The sequence below is a fragment of a genome, unplaced genomic scaffold (genome assembly GCF_019419815.1).
Source record: "Pyrus x bretschneideri cultivar Hongxiangsu unplaced genomic scaffold, Pyrus_bretschneideri_v1 Contig13, whole genome shotgun sequence".
In the NCBI taxonomy this organism is placed as follows: domain Eukaryota; kingdom Viridiplantae; phylum Streptophyta; class Magnoliopsida; order Rosales; family Rosaceae; genus Pyrus; species Pyrus x bretschneideri.
Window position 1 is genome coordinate 6,662,186 of NW_025999424.1, and position 18,821 is coordinate 6,681,006.

An 18,821-nucleotide genomic window follows, 5' to 3' on the forward strand; every position below is an offset into this window, starting at 1 on the left:
CTTTCATAATTCCTTTACAGAAACTACCACGGAGTGACTCAGTGATTGATAACGAATTTCAGATCTATATTTGATATGATATGTTTTGTATTTAATTCTTAGTGTTGGTGAATTGCACATGATGGCCAGTGAGAGATTAAAATGTCTCTGTGAATCTTCTCAACCTCCAAAAAGTGCACTGCCGAGTTAAAACCACCAGTCGGTCTCTTTTAAAAAGAAATTAATAATTCCTTTCTAGAAAGAACAAAATAAAGTAGAAAAAAATTACAATTAATCATAGACGAAAAAGTATCATTTAAGGCACTAAAAGAAAAGAATAATCTTGGTAGTAATTTTAATTTAGAAAGGTACTTGCCATTAATTATAATTAAATAATTAAGGGATTGAAACCATTAAATTATATTAAACACTAAGAAACCAGCATGAACAATGTTTGATTAATTCATATGTTACGTTTCGTTGCTTCAAACCTCATGTTTCATCTACTCTTAGACATTTGTTTTGCTAATTAAAATATTAAACGTCCTTCTCTAACTTCCACCGTGCACGAAGGTACACACTACAATATTATGCCAACCAATATATATATATATATATATATATATATATATAAGGAGTAAATCCGTGACATCACTTTTTTTACACAACTTTTAATATGCGTTTTTGTGAGGCCCACTTCGTATTGTATTTCAAGGATTCGAATCGTATCTTTTAGGCCTTTTCTCAAAAATCATGTCTACCAAAAATCACTTAATCTGAAACCATATGAACGTTGAATTAAAGGTTTAGGTTTTTTTAGGATTGTATTCGTTCATTTTCTTCACTACAAATGAATGTTTTAATATTTTTAAACTTGTCTAAGTTTTTGCTAGTATAATCTATGAATGATATCCTAAAAGATAAATTGTTTGGATCGTTAACATACGTTACAAAGTAAACTTCACAAAAACTTGTATAAAACATTATGTAAAAAAATGATGTCACATAATATATATATATATGTATATATATATATATATATATATATATATATATTGTTCCACCTCTTAATTAATAAAACACAAGATGGTAGATAAACTTGATGGACCAATAAAAGGTAGAAGGTGGGGTGGTGGTTTGGAACTTGCAACTTGCAAGAGAGTTAAAGAGAGGAATCAATTCAAAAGCCAAAAAAGGGTAGAGGTTGAAACCGATTCCCAATTGACTAAACTATATCCACAGTAACTAAGCAGGTGAAATTAGTTGTTGTTTTGGGGGTTATAAAAGTAAAATGGCACCAACAACAACCCTAATTAACAATCTTCTATTTGTTGTCTCACTCACACACATACTTAATCACCATCTAAATATCTAATCTCTGCCAAAACCTTGTTTAGTTAGTTGGACCAAGAGTGAGTATCTAAACCAACAACTCTAAAATTTTATGCGTCGCTTGTAAGATAGTTCTACATGATCTACATGTTTATATATAATCCAAGTAATGTTTTCTTGCCAATGTTATGTTGTAAGACAAAATATTTATATTGTCAGACTAAATCTAAACAACGTAATTAGGAATGCGTTAAATTAATATGTTACATATTCATGACCGGATGCCTAACAATATTATGACAAGTTATAAAATCTAAATAATATAATTAGAAATGAGTTGAGCTAATATGTGATACATATTCACAATCGAATGTCAAACAATAACAAAAAATATGAACAATATAATCCGAATTTGAAAATAAATTAATTAACGTGTAACACAGATTTACAGTCAATCTAACGATAGTAGAACATATGATTATAGTTCATTTTTCATGAGAAAAACTCATCATTCACTACTCATTACTCGTGAAAGTGGAGGCTAAAAATGAACAATAGGAAAGGGAACACGTAGGTGTTGAGGGTTATCGAGGGGCACGTTTTATATTTGTGTCGTGCGTTGTATTTGTGGAAGTGACAAGGTTTACGTGCCTTTCATGCAACTGAAATAGAAATATAAAAAAGAAGAGTTGTGGACTGGGGTCCTTGACAACACTACATAGGTGGCTTATTTAATTGATGTCTCGTTTCCCTTGCGGCAGAGGATAAGGAAAGGGTTGCAGAATGCAGATTGCTTTGTCTTGTAAATTAAATTGCATGATAGTGGCTCTGAAAAGTTAATTTCTGTGAAACGGTTCACCGTCTTGTAATATTTCAATTCAATAACACTAAATCAAAGAGAGTTTGCATATGTAAATTACATTTTTAGGCAAAAATGTCACGATAAAAATAAGTCGTTTCATGCAAGCATTCTCGTCATTGTAAGCGTGAGTTTGGAGTCTTTGCTAGCTTTTCTAACAATTAAATGGTACTGAATTAGAGACTATGCACTTTTTATTTGGCAATAAGATGAAACAAATACTTGAATCCCTATGATCTGCATTGGTCCTACTTTGACTTGTACCACTATTCGCCTAAAAATATTGCTTATAAAGTTCCCAGCCCCACTTATCTTAGCTAAGTTTTAAACGCAAAGCATGTGGTGAGCTGAAGTAATAACGGCGCAACCAATCATGCAAATGGCATGGAGCTAATCAGTATTTTGGGGTAATTGCATATACTCAAATCAAGTTCCAAAATTTAGCAATTTCAAATCACAATGACGAGTCGTGACGATATCTTATTTGTCCAACGTGTCGACAGTCCCTAGGCCAAGTCATGGAAGTCGGTGTCATAGAATCACGTCCATGTTGCCAATCTCAAATTTGGGTTTACCTAGACCGAATAATTTGTACTTCATCTAAAATGAACCTAGATCCTCTTTAGATCTAAAAAAAAATTGAGTCTAAAGATCAAATAATCTTGCCCATTGAAAATTGATTCAACGGCTACAATTATTATAACTTTTAGAAGGATCTCTTGTTTGTAAGCCGTTGGATTAAATTTCAACAGGCCCAGATCATTTGATCCTTAGGCTCAGTTTTTTTAGATTCGGAGAGGATCTGGGTTCATCTAAAATTATTTGAGTTTTACAATGTTGTGAGTTTTTGGGGTTGGAAAAAATAAATGAGGGTTTGCTTTTTTTTTTGGTGAAAAAATTGTTATAGATAGATTGGTTACTCTCGCTACAAACGTCAGAGCATACCCACACCTTGGGCGGGAATGGATTATGCGTGACATTTAACTGCCAACTACCACAGGTATGAATTTATGTAAAAATTTACAGATCATGCTTCAACAAAAACTGCTAACAACAAAACTTAAACTTAAATAGGACGACACATAAAGTATAAACCTTACAAACTGAGCCAATCCTCGTCGGTCACGAGGGATTGCTTTGGTTTAGCATGATAGGGTGGGTTTGTTGTAGCCGGCATTTGAATGAGTAGAGATGGATGATGGATTTGCTTGCTTGGACGTGCCGTTATAGTAAGTGATTGGTTCTATCTGTCTGTGTGGATGATGGGACAGATGGAATCATAGAAGGCTCAGGCACACGTAACAAGTTTGCTTTTGTGTCGCTTTTTAGTTTGTTGGTTAGAGACTTTGAGGGCTAAAAGTGCTTTCAATATTGTCACTCTTTCTGCTTCAACCACGTACTTAGGCGAATCCAAATCGAAGATGAAATCACACCATTAACACTTCTAGAACGTACAGGTGTGATTTGTGTGAACATTATGAAAATGTCACGTTAACGGTATCTCAAGTTATTTGCGTATTATTATGTAAAATTTAATATCTTGATTTTTTTATATAATAATACATGATTAATTTGAAAAACTATTAGCATTATATTCCAAATGCAAGGAAAATTTTCTCAAACATTTTCTGTTGCTGCTATGTGCATAGACAAATCCTAAATGAAAGTGAAATCGCCTCATTGACGCTTCTACTACATACTAGCGTAACTTTTAGAGAAACTCTAATGCATCTACGATAGTATATTGACAATATTTCAAATCGATTATGTAGGTTACATGCTACCAGTATCCCAACAAATCTCACAATCACACAATCACACATGCCATTGCGTTTTCTGGCTTTGATTTGTGAGCTCAAAATTCAACCAATGACATCATCTTTCCATAAAAATGATTTGTACTTGCGACCTGTATAAATATTGGTGGAAGCCTAAAAGTGTCTCGTGTCTTGCAGTCATTGTGACACTTAAGAAAAGTTTGGTACTTCAATTTCAGCCCCATATATTATACATACAGCAATATTAGCACATCTTGTCTTCGATTTATTCACTTAGGCACGATTAAACAAGGTTCGTGGTCCATGATCCATCACATAAACAAGTTCCATCGCGGCAAATCTTTTCTGTGATGTCAGCAGCGATTATTTACATAAGTAGGCAAGCTGAAAATAACTACAGAACTAAGCTGCTTCTGCAAATCCAACTGACAAGTTTCCGTAGTCGAACACGGTGTGATACCGACCCATGAAAATGTCTCCTAGAATCCTGCATCGCATATACATATGCACCACCATTAGTGACAAGGGTTAAGAAACTATTACTTGTTTTTAGTTACTGCAGTAAACTATTTCTGCATGACCATTGTTGGAAAGCATGTAAAAGTTGAAAGACGCTTATGAGCAATGACGGAAAGAGAGAAATACCAGAGTGGTCCACGAGGAGGAGCGACATCTAAAGCTATAAATCCACTGATGCACTGAGCTGCGACTCCCTCCCCAACTTTGAGAACGTACTGATCCACGGTACCAACACACGTTAACATATTAGTTGGGCGATGAATAATACACGAAATGAATAATTGAATATCAGCAAAAAAGGACGAACACTGGTTTTATCAACAATGGCGATAATGGCTATTAGAAATATTATATCGACTTGCATAATATATGAAATAAACGGATAGAAGGGAAAAACAGAACAGCTACTCCGGCTCCAATTAAATGTAATTCATAGTATGCTACAGACTACAGTACAGTTATCATGCAGAAAACTCACTGACAGCTCAAAGTTGCTGAGTCTTTCATAGTGTACTAATGCAATTCCATAAAAACAACATCGTGCATGGCATAAATTCAACTCTAAGACTATTCAGAAACCTAACCATTAATGAGTAAATGTTAAGTCTGACAGCCAAGCTATGCCTCATAGTTACGGAAGAAGTTCTTAATGCTCATACCGAAAACTTGAATGGTAAATGAATCCTATAAAGCTTTTCGAGCTCGTTTGGTAGAAAGGATTGGATTGGAAATGATTACTCTCTAAATTCAATGCATATTGAAAATAGATGAGAATGATTTTTCATTGTGAAAGGATTAGAAGAGGATTAAATAGGAAGAAAACTTATCCCATCTAATCCTCCCATTTTGGAGAGTATTGGAATGGATAACTTTTCTTCTTGGGTAATCCTTCTCCTACCTCTAAGTTGGTCACAATTTTCATCTTGTCTTTCAAAAAACCTTTAAAATAGCGTCTTATCCATTCCAATCCAATCATGTGTAACAAATGAAGCCTTAAATCTTAGGAGTAGTCACCCTTTAGCAACACACAAGTTGTCGTGGCCTACAACTATTACCGATACTAATTTTGTTGGCCAGCCATCAAAACTTCAATTTTCCTGAATCATTTGTATCTTCAGAACCATACATTAACTTCACAGCATAAAAAGATGATAACCCTAAAGTGGACTTCACATATTCGTTTTGGCAAATTTAAAGTAAGCGCTTTTCAACATTCATGAAGACCAAAAAGTTAGATTGGATAAATGCTTGTAAAAACTGCTAAGGTCATCCTAGGGGCCCATATGATGGTAGAGATGGAAGAAATGATCAAGAAATACTAAATTTCCGGAAAACCAGATTAAGGAAGCTTCAACAGAAGTAAATAAAAAGGTGAAAAACTGGAGATCATTTTGCGGTGGATATGTAAATAAAATTGATACTAATGTGCTCAAATGAAAGATGAAAAGATTTAGGGTTAATGTCATGAAACCATACCTGCTCTGGAGCAAGGTCAAATACTTTACCACCAATGGTAAATGACACACTGGGCAATGAGGATAGAGAATCACACTGGACTACTGATTCTCCACTGGGACTTGGAAGTCGTTCACAGAGCTACAAGTGCAAATGCCAACATAAGCTTGCTGCAAGGAACGTTTCACAGAGAGATGAAAAGGGAAGTTTAATTACCTGATTGACATAATCCAAGATCTGCTCCTCTGTCTGATTTTTCCTTAGCCGACTCTGCATCCATACCACTGCCATCTCACAAGCAGCACATGTAGCATCATGCACACCATCGGATTGCTTTTCTGGTTTCTGATCCACCATACTTTCAATGCCCGTGCTGCAAAGACGTAATCACATTAAAACAGGATGACCTAATTAGCCTCATTATTACTACCATCCTTTCTACCACAAGTTTAAGAAAATAGGTTGAACTGCATCTAACCTCACACCACGAGTTCCATCAAAAGTACAGAAACCAATTTGAGAGCAGATCTTTTGGGGTTGTGACTATAAAACATGCCAGTAAAAGAAAAAAAATCAATCCGCTGCAAGGAGATTTTAAGGCAAGCAGAACCAAAAAGAAACCGACCAATAGAAAAATTATCTCCTTATCCCTAAAAGGATGAAAGAACTGGAAAGTTTCAATGAAAGTAAAAATATTTAGTAGATATCAAATCTATATACCTTAGCCATCAACATTTCTATTATGGTTTTCCCATATTGTTCAACCACTGTCTTACATTCCTGGCTTACAACACCAGAGGCTCCAATGGCATGATTGATTTGAGTGACAACAGTCTGAAAAGGTGAAATTATACAACAATATTAATCAGAAGTTACTAAATGAAATAACAACATGACAGAATATACAGGTGAAGTGGGCTTTGAATGTCTTAGACAGCATCATTATATGTATGTCTTGTGCCGTGCTTCTTAACATACTGACAGTAAGGAGAAATTAGAATATCAACATAGTAGGCTAGAATGCATACCGTTGGGCCAGCCAATAGGGAGGTGCCTGAGTCAGCAATTGCTGAACAGCCATTAGCACAAAATCCTGGAACGTGACATGACAATCTTTCAATACCATAACAAGAAAGCTGGCCTAGACCATAGAAATCACCAACTGCCTCAACATAGTAAGGCTTCGAAAATAAGTTTCGGATCATTACCAGATGATTCACCATCAATTAAGACATCACCCATATCAAACTGCAAATAACAGAACAAAGGAAGTATGAAACAAATTAAAACAAAGAAAATGAATAACATATCAAGTAGAAAAATCTGCAAAAGATGTAAGGATCTTGAATAGCGAACCTGCCAGTAGCCTTTCTGAGTCACAGGAACATATGTATGCTCACCCTTGAAATGACTAGAATCAACCCCACCAAAGACAATCTCACCCCCTTCTTCCCCTTCTGTATTGCGATTTAACCAAAATGAGAAAACTGATTCTTTAACAAGACCTTGATTGACAAAATTATACCTGTTATAATAGCAAATATAAAGTCAAACAGATTAACATCGAGGACTTACAAGTGGGGAAAGGCAAATAAAATACACAATTCAGAGTGTTAGTTTAAGTTTATAAATTGATCAACTGATTCGGAATGTATTCAACAACTAAGTGGCATTGAATTACCAGACAGGAACAGCATCTCCAACTGAGATCTCTTGAAATCCAAGTCCAAGAATACCATCAAACTTAGCTGCCACAAACGTGACTCCAGGCTCTTTGGTTGCCTCAATAAAGTCCTATAACCAATAAAAATAGTAAAGGTAAAGTCCACAACACTGAAAATCACCATATCAACTTTCTGTTAAGAAAACTAACCTGATCCTTAACAACAAGATCACCGACTTGGACATGGTCCTGGCTGAAGAAACCTGAAATTGCACCAGTTCCATACTGGATCGCCGCAGATTTGCCTACATTGGAAAATAAAACTATGGCATAAACTTTAAGTTTTTTACAACTAGTATCTACATCACTCTTTAACGTGTCAGTTTTTCTTTTTCCCCGTCACATCAAGTTTAAATCTGTATCAGCTAAGGCTGTGGTTGATCATCCCATTGGACAGTCTTAATCTTATCAGAACGTGAATGCATTGAAGCAGGGAAGGGAAGTGTACCATTCTTCATGTATGTACTTGATTGGCTAGACTTATACTTGGGATGCAAATAGCAAGCAACCTGCAATTCAAAAGCGAACCAACTTGTAAGAAAACTTAAGTTGCTTAACAGTTCTAATACAAAAGGACCCACGACCTGTGAAGGAAAAGACTTAATAAACCTACAGAGAAATAACACTTTGCTGAGGGCACCCAAAGATTAGAACTTCCAGTGTCAAATATCACAGTAAACTTCTGAGCAGGAGTTCCAATACCAATCTCACCAAAATACTGTGCATCCATATAGTTCTTCAGTGCAACAATATCCGTGTCCTCAGACTCCCCAAGATTACCGCGCAAATGATACTTCCTAATCGGACCTCCCGGTGTTCCATTACTTCTTCTATTTAGATGACAAGTTTGATCTATTTTCATCTTTTTCAGTCCAATCCTGACCAACCCATCATTGGGTGTGGAAATCACCACATGGGACAGAAGAAGAAGCAGAAAGGAAGTAACCAAACCAGCTCGAAATTGGGTACCCATTTTTGGAGAACTGCAAAACAAGTTTGCAAATTTGTTGTTCATAATTCACACTCTGAGAAAGTACTGAAAGTGGAAATTCTTTCACAAAAACATTAAAATGGTTTATGTTTGATTATTGAAAAACATAAACTTTCATTCAAATTTCGTTTTTTTTGACCTTTTTCTGATATTTTCTCAGGAACCAAACAGATTTTAAGTAACCCTAGAACTCGATCAGCAATAAAGGTGCACACTTTAGTAGAAAACAATCTAAAATACGTGCAAAAAATAACGATCCAAAAGCATTACGCTATGAACAAAATTATTAGGAACTTAATTTTGATGCATTAAATTTTAATTTTAATTAAATTAAATTACTTACATTTTTCTTATGACGACGAACTGCGAAGGATCAGATGGAAACTGAAACAACAAGGAAACTAAAGTCGGAGCATAAAAGCACTAAAGAAGAGAGAGGCCGGTTCTGCTACTTCGCGGAATAGATGGGGTTTCAGGTTGCGGCCAGTGGTTGAATCAAAGTAGCTAAAATCGAACGGTTCACAATTTGTTTTAATTTTTGTGGGTTCCGGCATGGTGATGTGTCGTGTTTGGATTGGGCATCTGTCAGTCCCACCGAAAATTGCAGTTAACTTTCGGCCGCAACTACCAGTCCAGTTTTGAAACTCAGACAGTGGCGCCTTTAGTGTGAAGTCACAATCCCCAAATACTCCACATCGTCCGGACATAGCAGACTTACTCTTTGGGCCATGTTTGTGGGGCCCACAAACAATTCACGTTAGAGCCCACAAAGAGGCCCATGCCCAGAAAAATAAGTAATTGTCTGCTGGACTTTAATGAATTATTAGGGCAGCCCATATGGTATCAAAGCATGGAGTGTCAGCTTCTAAGCCCTTGAACGAAGAATTCACCATTTCTTTTTGTATGAAGATATATTTATACCGTCATTTAGTACTACGGTTTAGTGATATTCTTCTTCATTTATAAGTGTGATATATTAGGTTCGATTCTCACCAAAGTCGAATTTGAACCACATTATTGCTGGCCCATTGTGAGGTTAAGCCCACCTCTTCATCCTTAGTGTAGATAATATCGTTTATTCAAAAAAAAAAAAAGAATATATATATATATAAAGGGCATGTATATATATATTTACACTAAAGGGCGATGAATAAATTGATATCGAACTTGTTACTTACGAGTTTGAACATAATACCTCTAATTTACATGTGAAAGAAATACAACGAATCACCGTACAAAATGAAGATAGCTCTCATGCAACTGCATACCGTTCGACAGTCTCTTGAGGTGCCTAGTTAAGTTTCTAAAATAATCAAATGAAATAGGTGACTGTATTCCTCTAGCAACATGCACCCAACTGCAGAGAATGATTTTCTCATGCTTTTTAATTTCCGGTAATTTTGCCATAATTTATAGGTGGCTTTGTAAGCCCAAACTAATTGAAGTCTCATACAAACACTATTCTTTTTTCTCCAATTTTATCCCTGAAGCGTTTATTTATAATTATCTACATCAAGAGGAGAGGGGGTGGGCATTGGATTGTTTGGCTCGGTTTTAGTCCCAAACCGTAGACCAATTCAATAGGCTGGGGTTAGTATTTTCTCAAACCATTGTCGCCCAAGACGACTAGCATATTATTTAATTTTTTAAAGTAGAACCCGACCCAAATTGACACATTTTAGTTGGGTTGGGCAGTTTGGGCAGTTGACCCACAAAAATACCCACCCTAAAAGATGGTATAATTATTTATCTACTTTTAATTATATGATTTGCAGTACATTTTCCATGTCATCAATTGGGTGAAGCTAAGAACAAGCTTTGCCAAATACGTAAATGGCAAGGGTCAGTAGCATCAAACGTGACAGACAAAAACCAAAGGAAGTCTCTTTCCCTTTGCACCCTTTCCTTGCTTGTCAAACTAACCCCGTAACTCTCCGAGACGGTTTTATTGACTCCTTCCCTTGACTTGCCACTTTCAATACACGTATCTCCAAATAAAGAATAAAATCCCTTCTTCTCCCTTCCATTTGTCATTTTCTGCTTGTCTTTTACTTCGTTCTTCTCCTCTACTTCTAGCCTTTGATTTGTTTTACCTATTCATAACGTAGAACTCAATGAGAACCTAATATCTGTCATCAACAACAGCTTACAACGTTCAGATAATTTTGTTTTCGAGAGAGAAATTATTTCTTTTTTTACGACTTTTTTATTACATGTGTCTACTATTTAGGCAGACTATCGTTGCCTATTGTTATTAAGAAGCTGAAGAAAAAAAAAACCTCAAAAACGGGGGGAAGTAAGGAAGAAATAGTGTAGAAATAGAAACAACTTCCCAAAAGAAGGGGATCAAACAGGAGCAAGAGGGATCCACCGGAGAAGATCCTTCCCCTTTCTTCTTCTCTCTTTTTTTTCTTACTTTATTTTATTTGCCTAAAGAAAGGAGAATTCGGACAAAATCAATGAAACGAAAAAGATCGGACACGAAATAACTTTTATAATAAAACCATGTCGCTATAATGCATTTAGACAAAAACTAAATACTAAAATAGTTATAAATATAATTCGTGTCTGTGTTTACACGTGAATTGAATCTAAAGTCTTCTGACAAATGACATCGAGACTAATTTAATTCTTGTTAGGTTTGATCGGTCCATTGGAAAACATAGAACATTGACATAAATATAATATAAGATGAGAGAGTGACAAAACATCAATCTCTCCGTTTCCGAATGCATACAAAAAATCGAAAAACCAATTTGCATGCTTTCCTCTTTCTTTGTTTTTTTCTTCGTTTTCATGGAACTTTGTACTGACATGCAATTTGAACATATTATTCCAAATGACAAAGAAAATAATATCTATGTTTAATTTATCCCCTCCACACAAAAAAAAAAAAAAAAAAAAAAACAAACAAACAAACAAAACAAAAAACAACAAAATGTATATTTTCACTTTCTTTTCTCCCATCCCAAAATAAGTAAAAAAAGAACCTAAAAAAGAAGGAAAAAATAATAGTTTGCTTTAATTCCCTGAAAAACTAGGATTGCTAAGTTTATTGTTGCAATTGCCATTGCTGTTGCTGGTGGCATTGCCATTGGCGTTGTTGTTGTTTGAGTTGGTTGCTGGGTTGGCAACGTCGTTGTTTGGATGAGCATTGCCAATGATTGAGGTGATGGCAGCTGCTAGGGCTGCAGTGAAGTTTGGATCAGCTGCAATGGCAGCGGTGGCGGCAGTAAGATCCGCCAATGAGCCCTGCTGCTGCCCTGGTTGCGATTGGTGGCCTAGTTGGCCTGCGGCACGGTCTGTGTCCTGTGACATTTGGAGGCCAGAGAATTTAGACTGGTTGTACAGCGCCTGACTAAAAATTTGAGGCAGCAATGAGGCGGGGCCATTGGTGAAATTCTGATTAGGGTTTGGGAACGGAATGTTGAACTGGCCTGGTGGTCTTTGGAGCTGCTGTAAAGGGTTTGGTGATTGTGTTAAGTCCAATGTAACAGTAGGGAATGGGGCCGAGGCGGAGATGGTGGCCATGCTGGAGGAGCATGGGAGGATTGTCCTGGTGAGGAAGTTTGAGTCCATTAGGCCATCTGCACTTGGCATAGACCCCGAGAGCAGCATCCGCGCCGCAGATGATGTAGTCGATGCCATTGCCATTGCTGCCGGAGGCAATGGGTGGTTGTGATTGCCTTCATATGTAGTGATGAGGATTGTCCTATCCTCTGCACATCTTTGTACCTGTTTGATCACAATTGTATTAGTACAAACTACAAAGACTAAAAATATATGATCCTAATCACAGTTTGACAAGTTAACATGTCTTATATCTAATAATAGAAAGTTAACCTAAGAGAGCTTAGCTTACTTGTTTTCGAACGGGGCAACCAGCAGCCATGGTGCATCGATAATAAGCACGAGGACACGGATTTCCTTTCGCCATCTTTTGCCCATACTTTCGCCATTGACACCCATCAGTGATCTAACTCAAAACCCAACAAATTTAGCAAATCTACAAACATGTTGGAACAGAAATCCAATGTCACTCATAACACTATTCCAATTCAGTACAAAAACACATACCATAGGCGCCTCCGATCGAGCTCTAACCGAAACCCGAGCCTTCCTCATTGTAGCCTCAGTTTGGTCAACCTCTTTCGGAGAATTGAGCCTCGGAACTTTATTAGGCCCCCAACTCTGTGGTGGCTGATCCGGGCTCTCCTCTCTGCGAATCCTTCTCTCGAAATCCTTCTTTTCGTGATCAAAAGCGATCCCCTGATCATCGCTGTGCCCTGCAGCCTTCACATTATCTCCAAGCGATCCAGACCGTTCACCACGACTTCGTTCATCAGACGAAGACTGTGAATGCTCATCAGCGTCACCATTGTTAGCAGCCAACCCAAGATCCATGAACTGCCTCGGCACCACTAGTGATGTTTTATTGCCATTCATAATCTTCTTTTCTTCCACCGCCACTCCGTGGCCTTCGGCAGCGCTACCGTTCTGATCAGCCTTCTGGCTTTGCATCAAATTCAGCAAATGCACCTGAAGTGCATTGTAATTGGTGGTCACCTGATTAAGCATCCCCTTCAACCGTTGGTTCTCCGCGTTCATCCGCTTGAGATCAGCTTGAAGAACAGCCAGCTGAGAAAAACCCAAGAACCAAAATTCAATCACATGTCAAACAATGTAAAGCTAAATTGATCAAGGTGTAAAATTTTTTCTTCAATTTGATAAAATCTCTAGTAACGTCGAAATTTCTTTAGAGAAGAGGAGAAAAAAAACAGTTAGATTTTCATTACCTCACTTTTAGCTCTTTTATCATCTTTGTTGGATGAAATGCCATCGTCCACCACTGATTGGTCACTACTAGTGTTTGTAAGGAGAAGATTCAAACCAGTCTACAAACACAAAGAAAATATTAAAATCCACAAAAAGGTCGAAGAGGTTCTGAGTTTAAATTTCATGAACGACAATACGTTGAACAAAAAAAATAAAAAAAAAATCGATAAATCAATAACACAATGAACAAAAACAGAGACACGAATCCAGTTGGTAGGCACGTCTCATACGACAACCGAGCTTTCGAAGGGTCAGCCTTTAAGGTTTAATCGGAGATTTTGGACTAAGAAAAAAGCAAGGCGAAACACTTTGAGGTTAGGCGCCGAGGCAGGAGAAAAGGGCTGGAGAGGAAGGAGGAAGAAGAAGACTATACCTAAGGTAGGTTGGATCCGTGACTCAAGAACAAAAATGGCGAAAAGGGTTGCTTACATTTACGTTGAATTCCAAGTCTGTGGGGCCATGTAAGTCCATTTTATCGGCAGGGTCGGTGGAGACGACAGACTTTTCGTGATCAAGGCGGTTCTTGCTATCGGCGAAGAAGTCCCGCTCGTCGATGACTTTGCGTTGCTCGTTGGAGGGTGGTGGTGAGCCAGGAGAGTGCTGTACATCGTCGTCGTGGGAGCAGTTGAGATTGACTGCGAACTGGATAGTCGTGGGAGGAGGAGGGGGCGGAGGAGAGCGGCGGTGAATAGCGGTGGAGTTGTCCATGAGCATGAGTGATGAGCGGTGGTGGCAAAGTTGTTGTCTTTTGGTGGTGGAGGGTGGTGGGAGGTGGTGGTGGTTATATCGGTCTTCCTGGAACGAGTTGAGGACTATAGGGTTGTGGAGAGAGAAGGAAAATGGATCTGAATCAATGGAGAGTCCACTTCCTTTGGCCATAAATCCCAAGAAAATTGTGGAGAGAGAGAGAGAATGTGTGTGTAGGTGGAAGTGAATGTGTGAGTGAAGGGGGAGAGAGAGTGCAATGGACTCGGCAATAAAAGGGGGGGTTGGACTTTAGAAGAAGACCTCCCCAAGGGGGAGAGAGGGAGTGAATGTGTGGTGTGATAAGTGAGTTGTGTTTTTTGTGAGTTTGAATATTTTGTGTTGGACTTTGGATTTGGACTTGGAGAGAATGAGGAGGGGAGAAGAGAAGGGAAGGGTTTTAATTTTAATTTAATTTAGCTTGTGCTTGGGGAAAATGATAAGACTGAGAATTTTTTTTTTTTTAAAGGATCAGCGGTTGACTTTGTCATAGCAGTCCATACTTTCGGGAGTCAGAAAGATTCACAGAGTCATTTCCGCCTCCTCGTGTTACCATCATGTTATTCACCAATGTCAGGAATTAAACCAAGGACGTGCCGTGTAAAGTACAAGCCTATAATTCGTCTTCAACCATTAAACCTCCTCGTGGTGGTTAAAATATAGGGTTCCATAGGATGCTACAATTGGAAGGTTAAAAGAAAAAACAGGGGATTCAGATTGAAGGCATTTACTAGCTACTTGGATATTGCTTTAAGAGTGATAACTAACTACACTTTATAAATACTAGCCTTCATGCACGAGCGTGAGCGCGTGTATAAGACATTTTTTGAATTACGGCATGCTATATACGACTTACACATTTTAAATGTATTTATATATGTAAATTGGCAAAAGGAAAATCAAATATTTGAAGTAAATAAATAATCTTAAATCATGCTAGAAGAAACCCCTCGTAAACCAATTAAAGCAGTTGAATTTACATAATAAAATCGGTCTATATTGAATTTACATTAAGAATAGAGAAAATAATATTTAATAAATAACTGATTGAATCACATTATTACTAGCCTCATTGTGAGGCTGAGCCCACCTCCCTCCTCCTTAGTGTAGATAATATCGTTTTAAAAAAATAATTATTTGACAACTAATTTAATCATATTATTCTCCACGTGTGAATGACCTTTTTAATAATCGGCATTACACACCTCTTAAGATGTTTTGAACGTGTTTAAAAATAGAGAAAATAATATTTAATGAACAACTGATTGAATCATATTATTGCTAGCCTATTGTGAGGAACTAATATTCAAAAGAAAAAATTGTACAAAAAAATTAACTATTAAAATGACGAAAATACTCCTGTCACATTTGATGCATTATTTTGGGTTGTTTTTGAAGTTTTTTATTTGAGGGACATTTCTATCCAATTATTTTGATGAAGCTTGTAACACCACAAAACACTATTCATTTGACCCTTGCTTTATATATAAAGATAATATATAAAGTTATAATGGTCACATGAGTAAAGGCTTGTTCATTAGCCACATCTGACTTTTGGTCTTATGTTCATACTGGCAAAAGTTTAAAGGAGATATGGAAACTTTTTGTTTTTGTTTTTTTTTTTTTTAATAAGAAATTTATAAGGCTAATTCTTGCACTCAACTAACACATTAAAAAAAAATACCGCTATTGAATTGGACTAGTCACAACTAGATATCTTGTTCAGCAAAAATATGTATTGTTCTTACGTATATGACAAAGACTTTCTACAACTGATTGAAGACAATTACCACTAGACCAAAGACTAATTAGTTCAAAAGTTTTGCATGAGTAAGCTGAAATGAAGTCATTATTAGTGATAACAAAAGTGTACATGCTTTAGTTTATATAATATTTGAATCACACTTTGAGTTGTAGATATCTTTTTTTCAATGATATTTTTGTGAAAGAGCTCATTTTCTAATTGTGTAATATGTTGTATAATGGAAGTTTGCAACTCAAGTGGCCAAAAAAATTTACTTTAGACTTCAAACCTCGACCTCTATTTTGATCAACTGTATATAAAATTATATTTAAAAAAAAAAGGTGATCTAAGAGCAACTCCAGCCCTCTTACATAGGCTGGCACCTAAAAAAACCCCTCTACCACTAAAAATAGGCCAGCCCAAAGTCCAAGCCAGTTTGTAGGCCGGCCCAAAATGGATTAAGTGAGGAATCGGCCTACCTAACGTCATGATGGCGTCAGCATGACATTGACAAAGGCCATATATATTTTTTTGTGTCAGACGCATGGGAAACACGCGCATGTGGATGCGCATTCTCGATAGCAAACAGATGGCGGGCCCTGTTGATACAGGTGCACTAAAGGGGCACAGGACATGGCCACGTGGCGCGTCTTCGACCGTTGGATTTCCAACGGTTAGTTTTTTGAACCGTTGGAAATAAATTTTGAATTTCAAACCCAATGGCTAGTGACATGACAACATATGGCCTTCTAGATCAATGGTCTAGGATTTTCGGCCAAAAAATATATAAAAAAAAAGAAAGAAGAGAAAATGCCAGAATTCTTACCATTGGTCATGTGTCCAATTCTGGGCTGCTGGATTTCAATCTTTTTCAAATCCAACGGTTTAGATTAATTAACTTAATAAAAATTATTAAAAATAGTTTAAAAATATAGAAAAAATAAAACAAAAATTTATTATAATTTTTTTCTATAAATACCTAACCATCATCTTCCACCTTACACCGCATTTCAATATTTTCAACACTTTGAACCAAAGCTTTCATATACTTTTGTGTGCAAAAAATGGCTACTTGGATGGTCATCGAAGATATTACGTTGTGTGAATGCTGAGTTCAAATTTCTCCTGACCCGCTTACGGGTAATGAGATGCAGTTGCAAGAACTTTGGAGTAGAATTAGTACAACGTTTTGCGAGAGGCTTGGAAAAGATGCAAGAAGTAGTCTAGGTCTTCAAGGTCGTTGGAAAAAACTTAACACTCGCTTACTTGTTGGAAAGATGTCATCTCTCAGGCTTCCTTTAATCTGAGTAGTGGTAGAAGTTTAGCGGACCATGTGACAATATTTTTATTTATTTATTTGTATTCCTCCCTCATCAATATTTTAATTTATTTATTTGTATTACACCTGCATTTTATAATTTATCTTATCCCACATTTTATAGACACTTCAAGCACAAGCATGATACAATGTGAACAACAAAAACAAATCATTCACCATATGGGAATGTTGGAATGTTGTCAAAGATTGTCCCAGATACAAACTTGTGCCAACTGCTGCAGAAGTGGTTATGCATGACATCCCTTTACACAGTTCGCCAGAAGCAGACCCGAACCACCAGGAAGGCGACACATTTGAAGAGCGGGAAAGGCCGCCTGAAGTAGTGCTGGAGCAGACTTGTCGGTCCCTAAGGCCTCAAGGTAAAAAGACGACAAAAGAAAAAAGGGAGTTCTTCTAAGAATGACTACACAAAATATATGGACGAACTTGCTCGCTAAGGTGAACTGACTATGGCGCGGGACGCGGCTAGAGATGAGGCAACAGCTGCTACTATGCAAGCAATCTTAACAGATACTGAGAGATGTGATGCGGCTAATGAGAGACAAAGAGAATTACTTAATCGAGAAATGGAGATGCTTAAAGAAGAAATGATGGCTTAAGTAGATTGTGACACTATGAACAAGCCTCTAGTAGGACTGTCTCTAAATTCTAAATATTTTTGGACATCGGAAAAAAAGGATGTGGTGCGAAGGAGGCGTGCAAGAAACGAGAGAACAAGTGGAGGGGGTTTTAGTTACACATATCCTAGCAATGAAGATCCTAGCACCACATATCCTAGCTTCTCAGACTTTATATTTCTAATTTATTTTAGTACTTTATGTAATTTCTTATTTATTTCTAGTACTTTATGTAATTTCTTATGGGGTGTGATATCCACACACCTCATTTTACTTCTCACACACCCTTCTAATTTTCGGCCATCGGATCAGATGAATTGAAGAAGATCAACGGACAGAAATTAACAAGGGGTGTGCAGATAGCACACCCCTTTCTTATTTATTTGTAGTACTTTATGTAATTTCTTATTTATTTATAGTACTTTATGTAATTTCTTATTTATTTTTAGTACTTTATTTAAACACACCAAATAAAATTACATAAACACACCAAAATAAAATTACATAAACACACTAAATAAAATTGCATAAACACACCAAATAAAATTACATAAGCACACCAAATAAAATTATATAAACTCACCAAATAAACTTAAAAAAACACACCAAATAAAATTACATAAACACACCAAATAAAACTTAAAAAAAACACACCAAATAAACTAAGAACTTTATTCTCCGACCACAAGCTTGTTTTAAGTTTCTTCCCCTTGTTTCAATCCCCACAAGTGCTCAATCAAGTCACTATGACGGCTTAAGTGCATGTATGGTCGTTGCATTGAAGTGTACCGTTCAATGATCAATTGATTGTAACGTCCATCCCTTTCCAATGGCTCATGTTGCACGAGATCTTTGGTGTGGTCATGAGTACAATATATATATGTTCTGAAATTGTTCATTGTGTT

The 18,821-nt window shown here is 36.8% G+C and overlaps 2 protein-coding genes across 2 annotated transcripts; both read right to left on the reverse strand.

Annotated features, from left to right (window-relative positions):
• Positions 1-4,137: 4,137 nt before the first annotated feature.
• LOC125474908 (aspartic proteinase A1-like) lies at positions 4,138-9,137 on the reverse strand. Its single transcript, XM_048579157.1, has 14 exons — positions 8,980-9,137; positions 8,259-8,628; positions 8,094-8,154; positions 7,796-7,890; positions 7,604-7,716; positions 7,279-7,447; positions 7,131-7,170; positions 6,951-7,015; positions 6,643-6,756; positions 6,401-6,465; positions 6,139-6,295; positions 5,944-6,063; positions 4,594-4,682; positions 4,138-4,435 (listed from the first exon to the last, which is right to left on the reverse strand). The coding sequence occupies exons 2-14, from the start codon at positions 8,616-8,618 to the stop codon at positions 4,351-4,353; spliced, it is 1,533 nt and encodes a 510-aa protein (XP_048435114.1). The 5' UTR covers positions 8,619-8,628; positions 8,980-9,137; the 3' UTR covers positions 4,138-4,350.
• Positions 9,138-11,562: 2,425 nt separating this feature from the next.
• Positions 11,563-14,351, reverse strand: LOC125474909 (probable WRKY transcription factor 31). Its single transcript, XM_048579158.1, has 5 exons — positions 13,902-14,351; positions 13,433-13,531; positions 12,714-13,274; positions 12,499-12,612; positions 11,563-12,371 (listed from the first exon to the last, which is right to left on the reverse strand). The coding sequence occupies exons 1-5, from the start codon at positions 14,349-14,351 to the stop codon at positions 11,658-11,660; spliced, it is 1,938 nt and encodes a 645-aa protein (XP_048435115.1). The 3' UTR covers positions 11,563-11,657.
• Between the last annotated feature and the right edge of the window lie 4,470 nt (positions 14,352-18,821).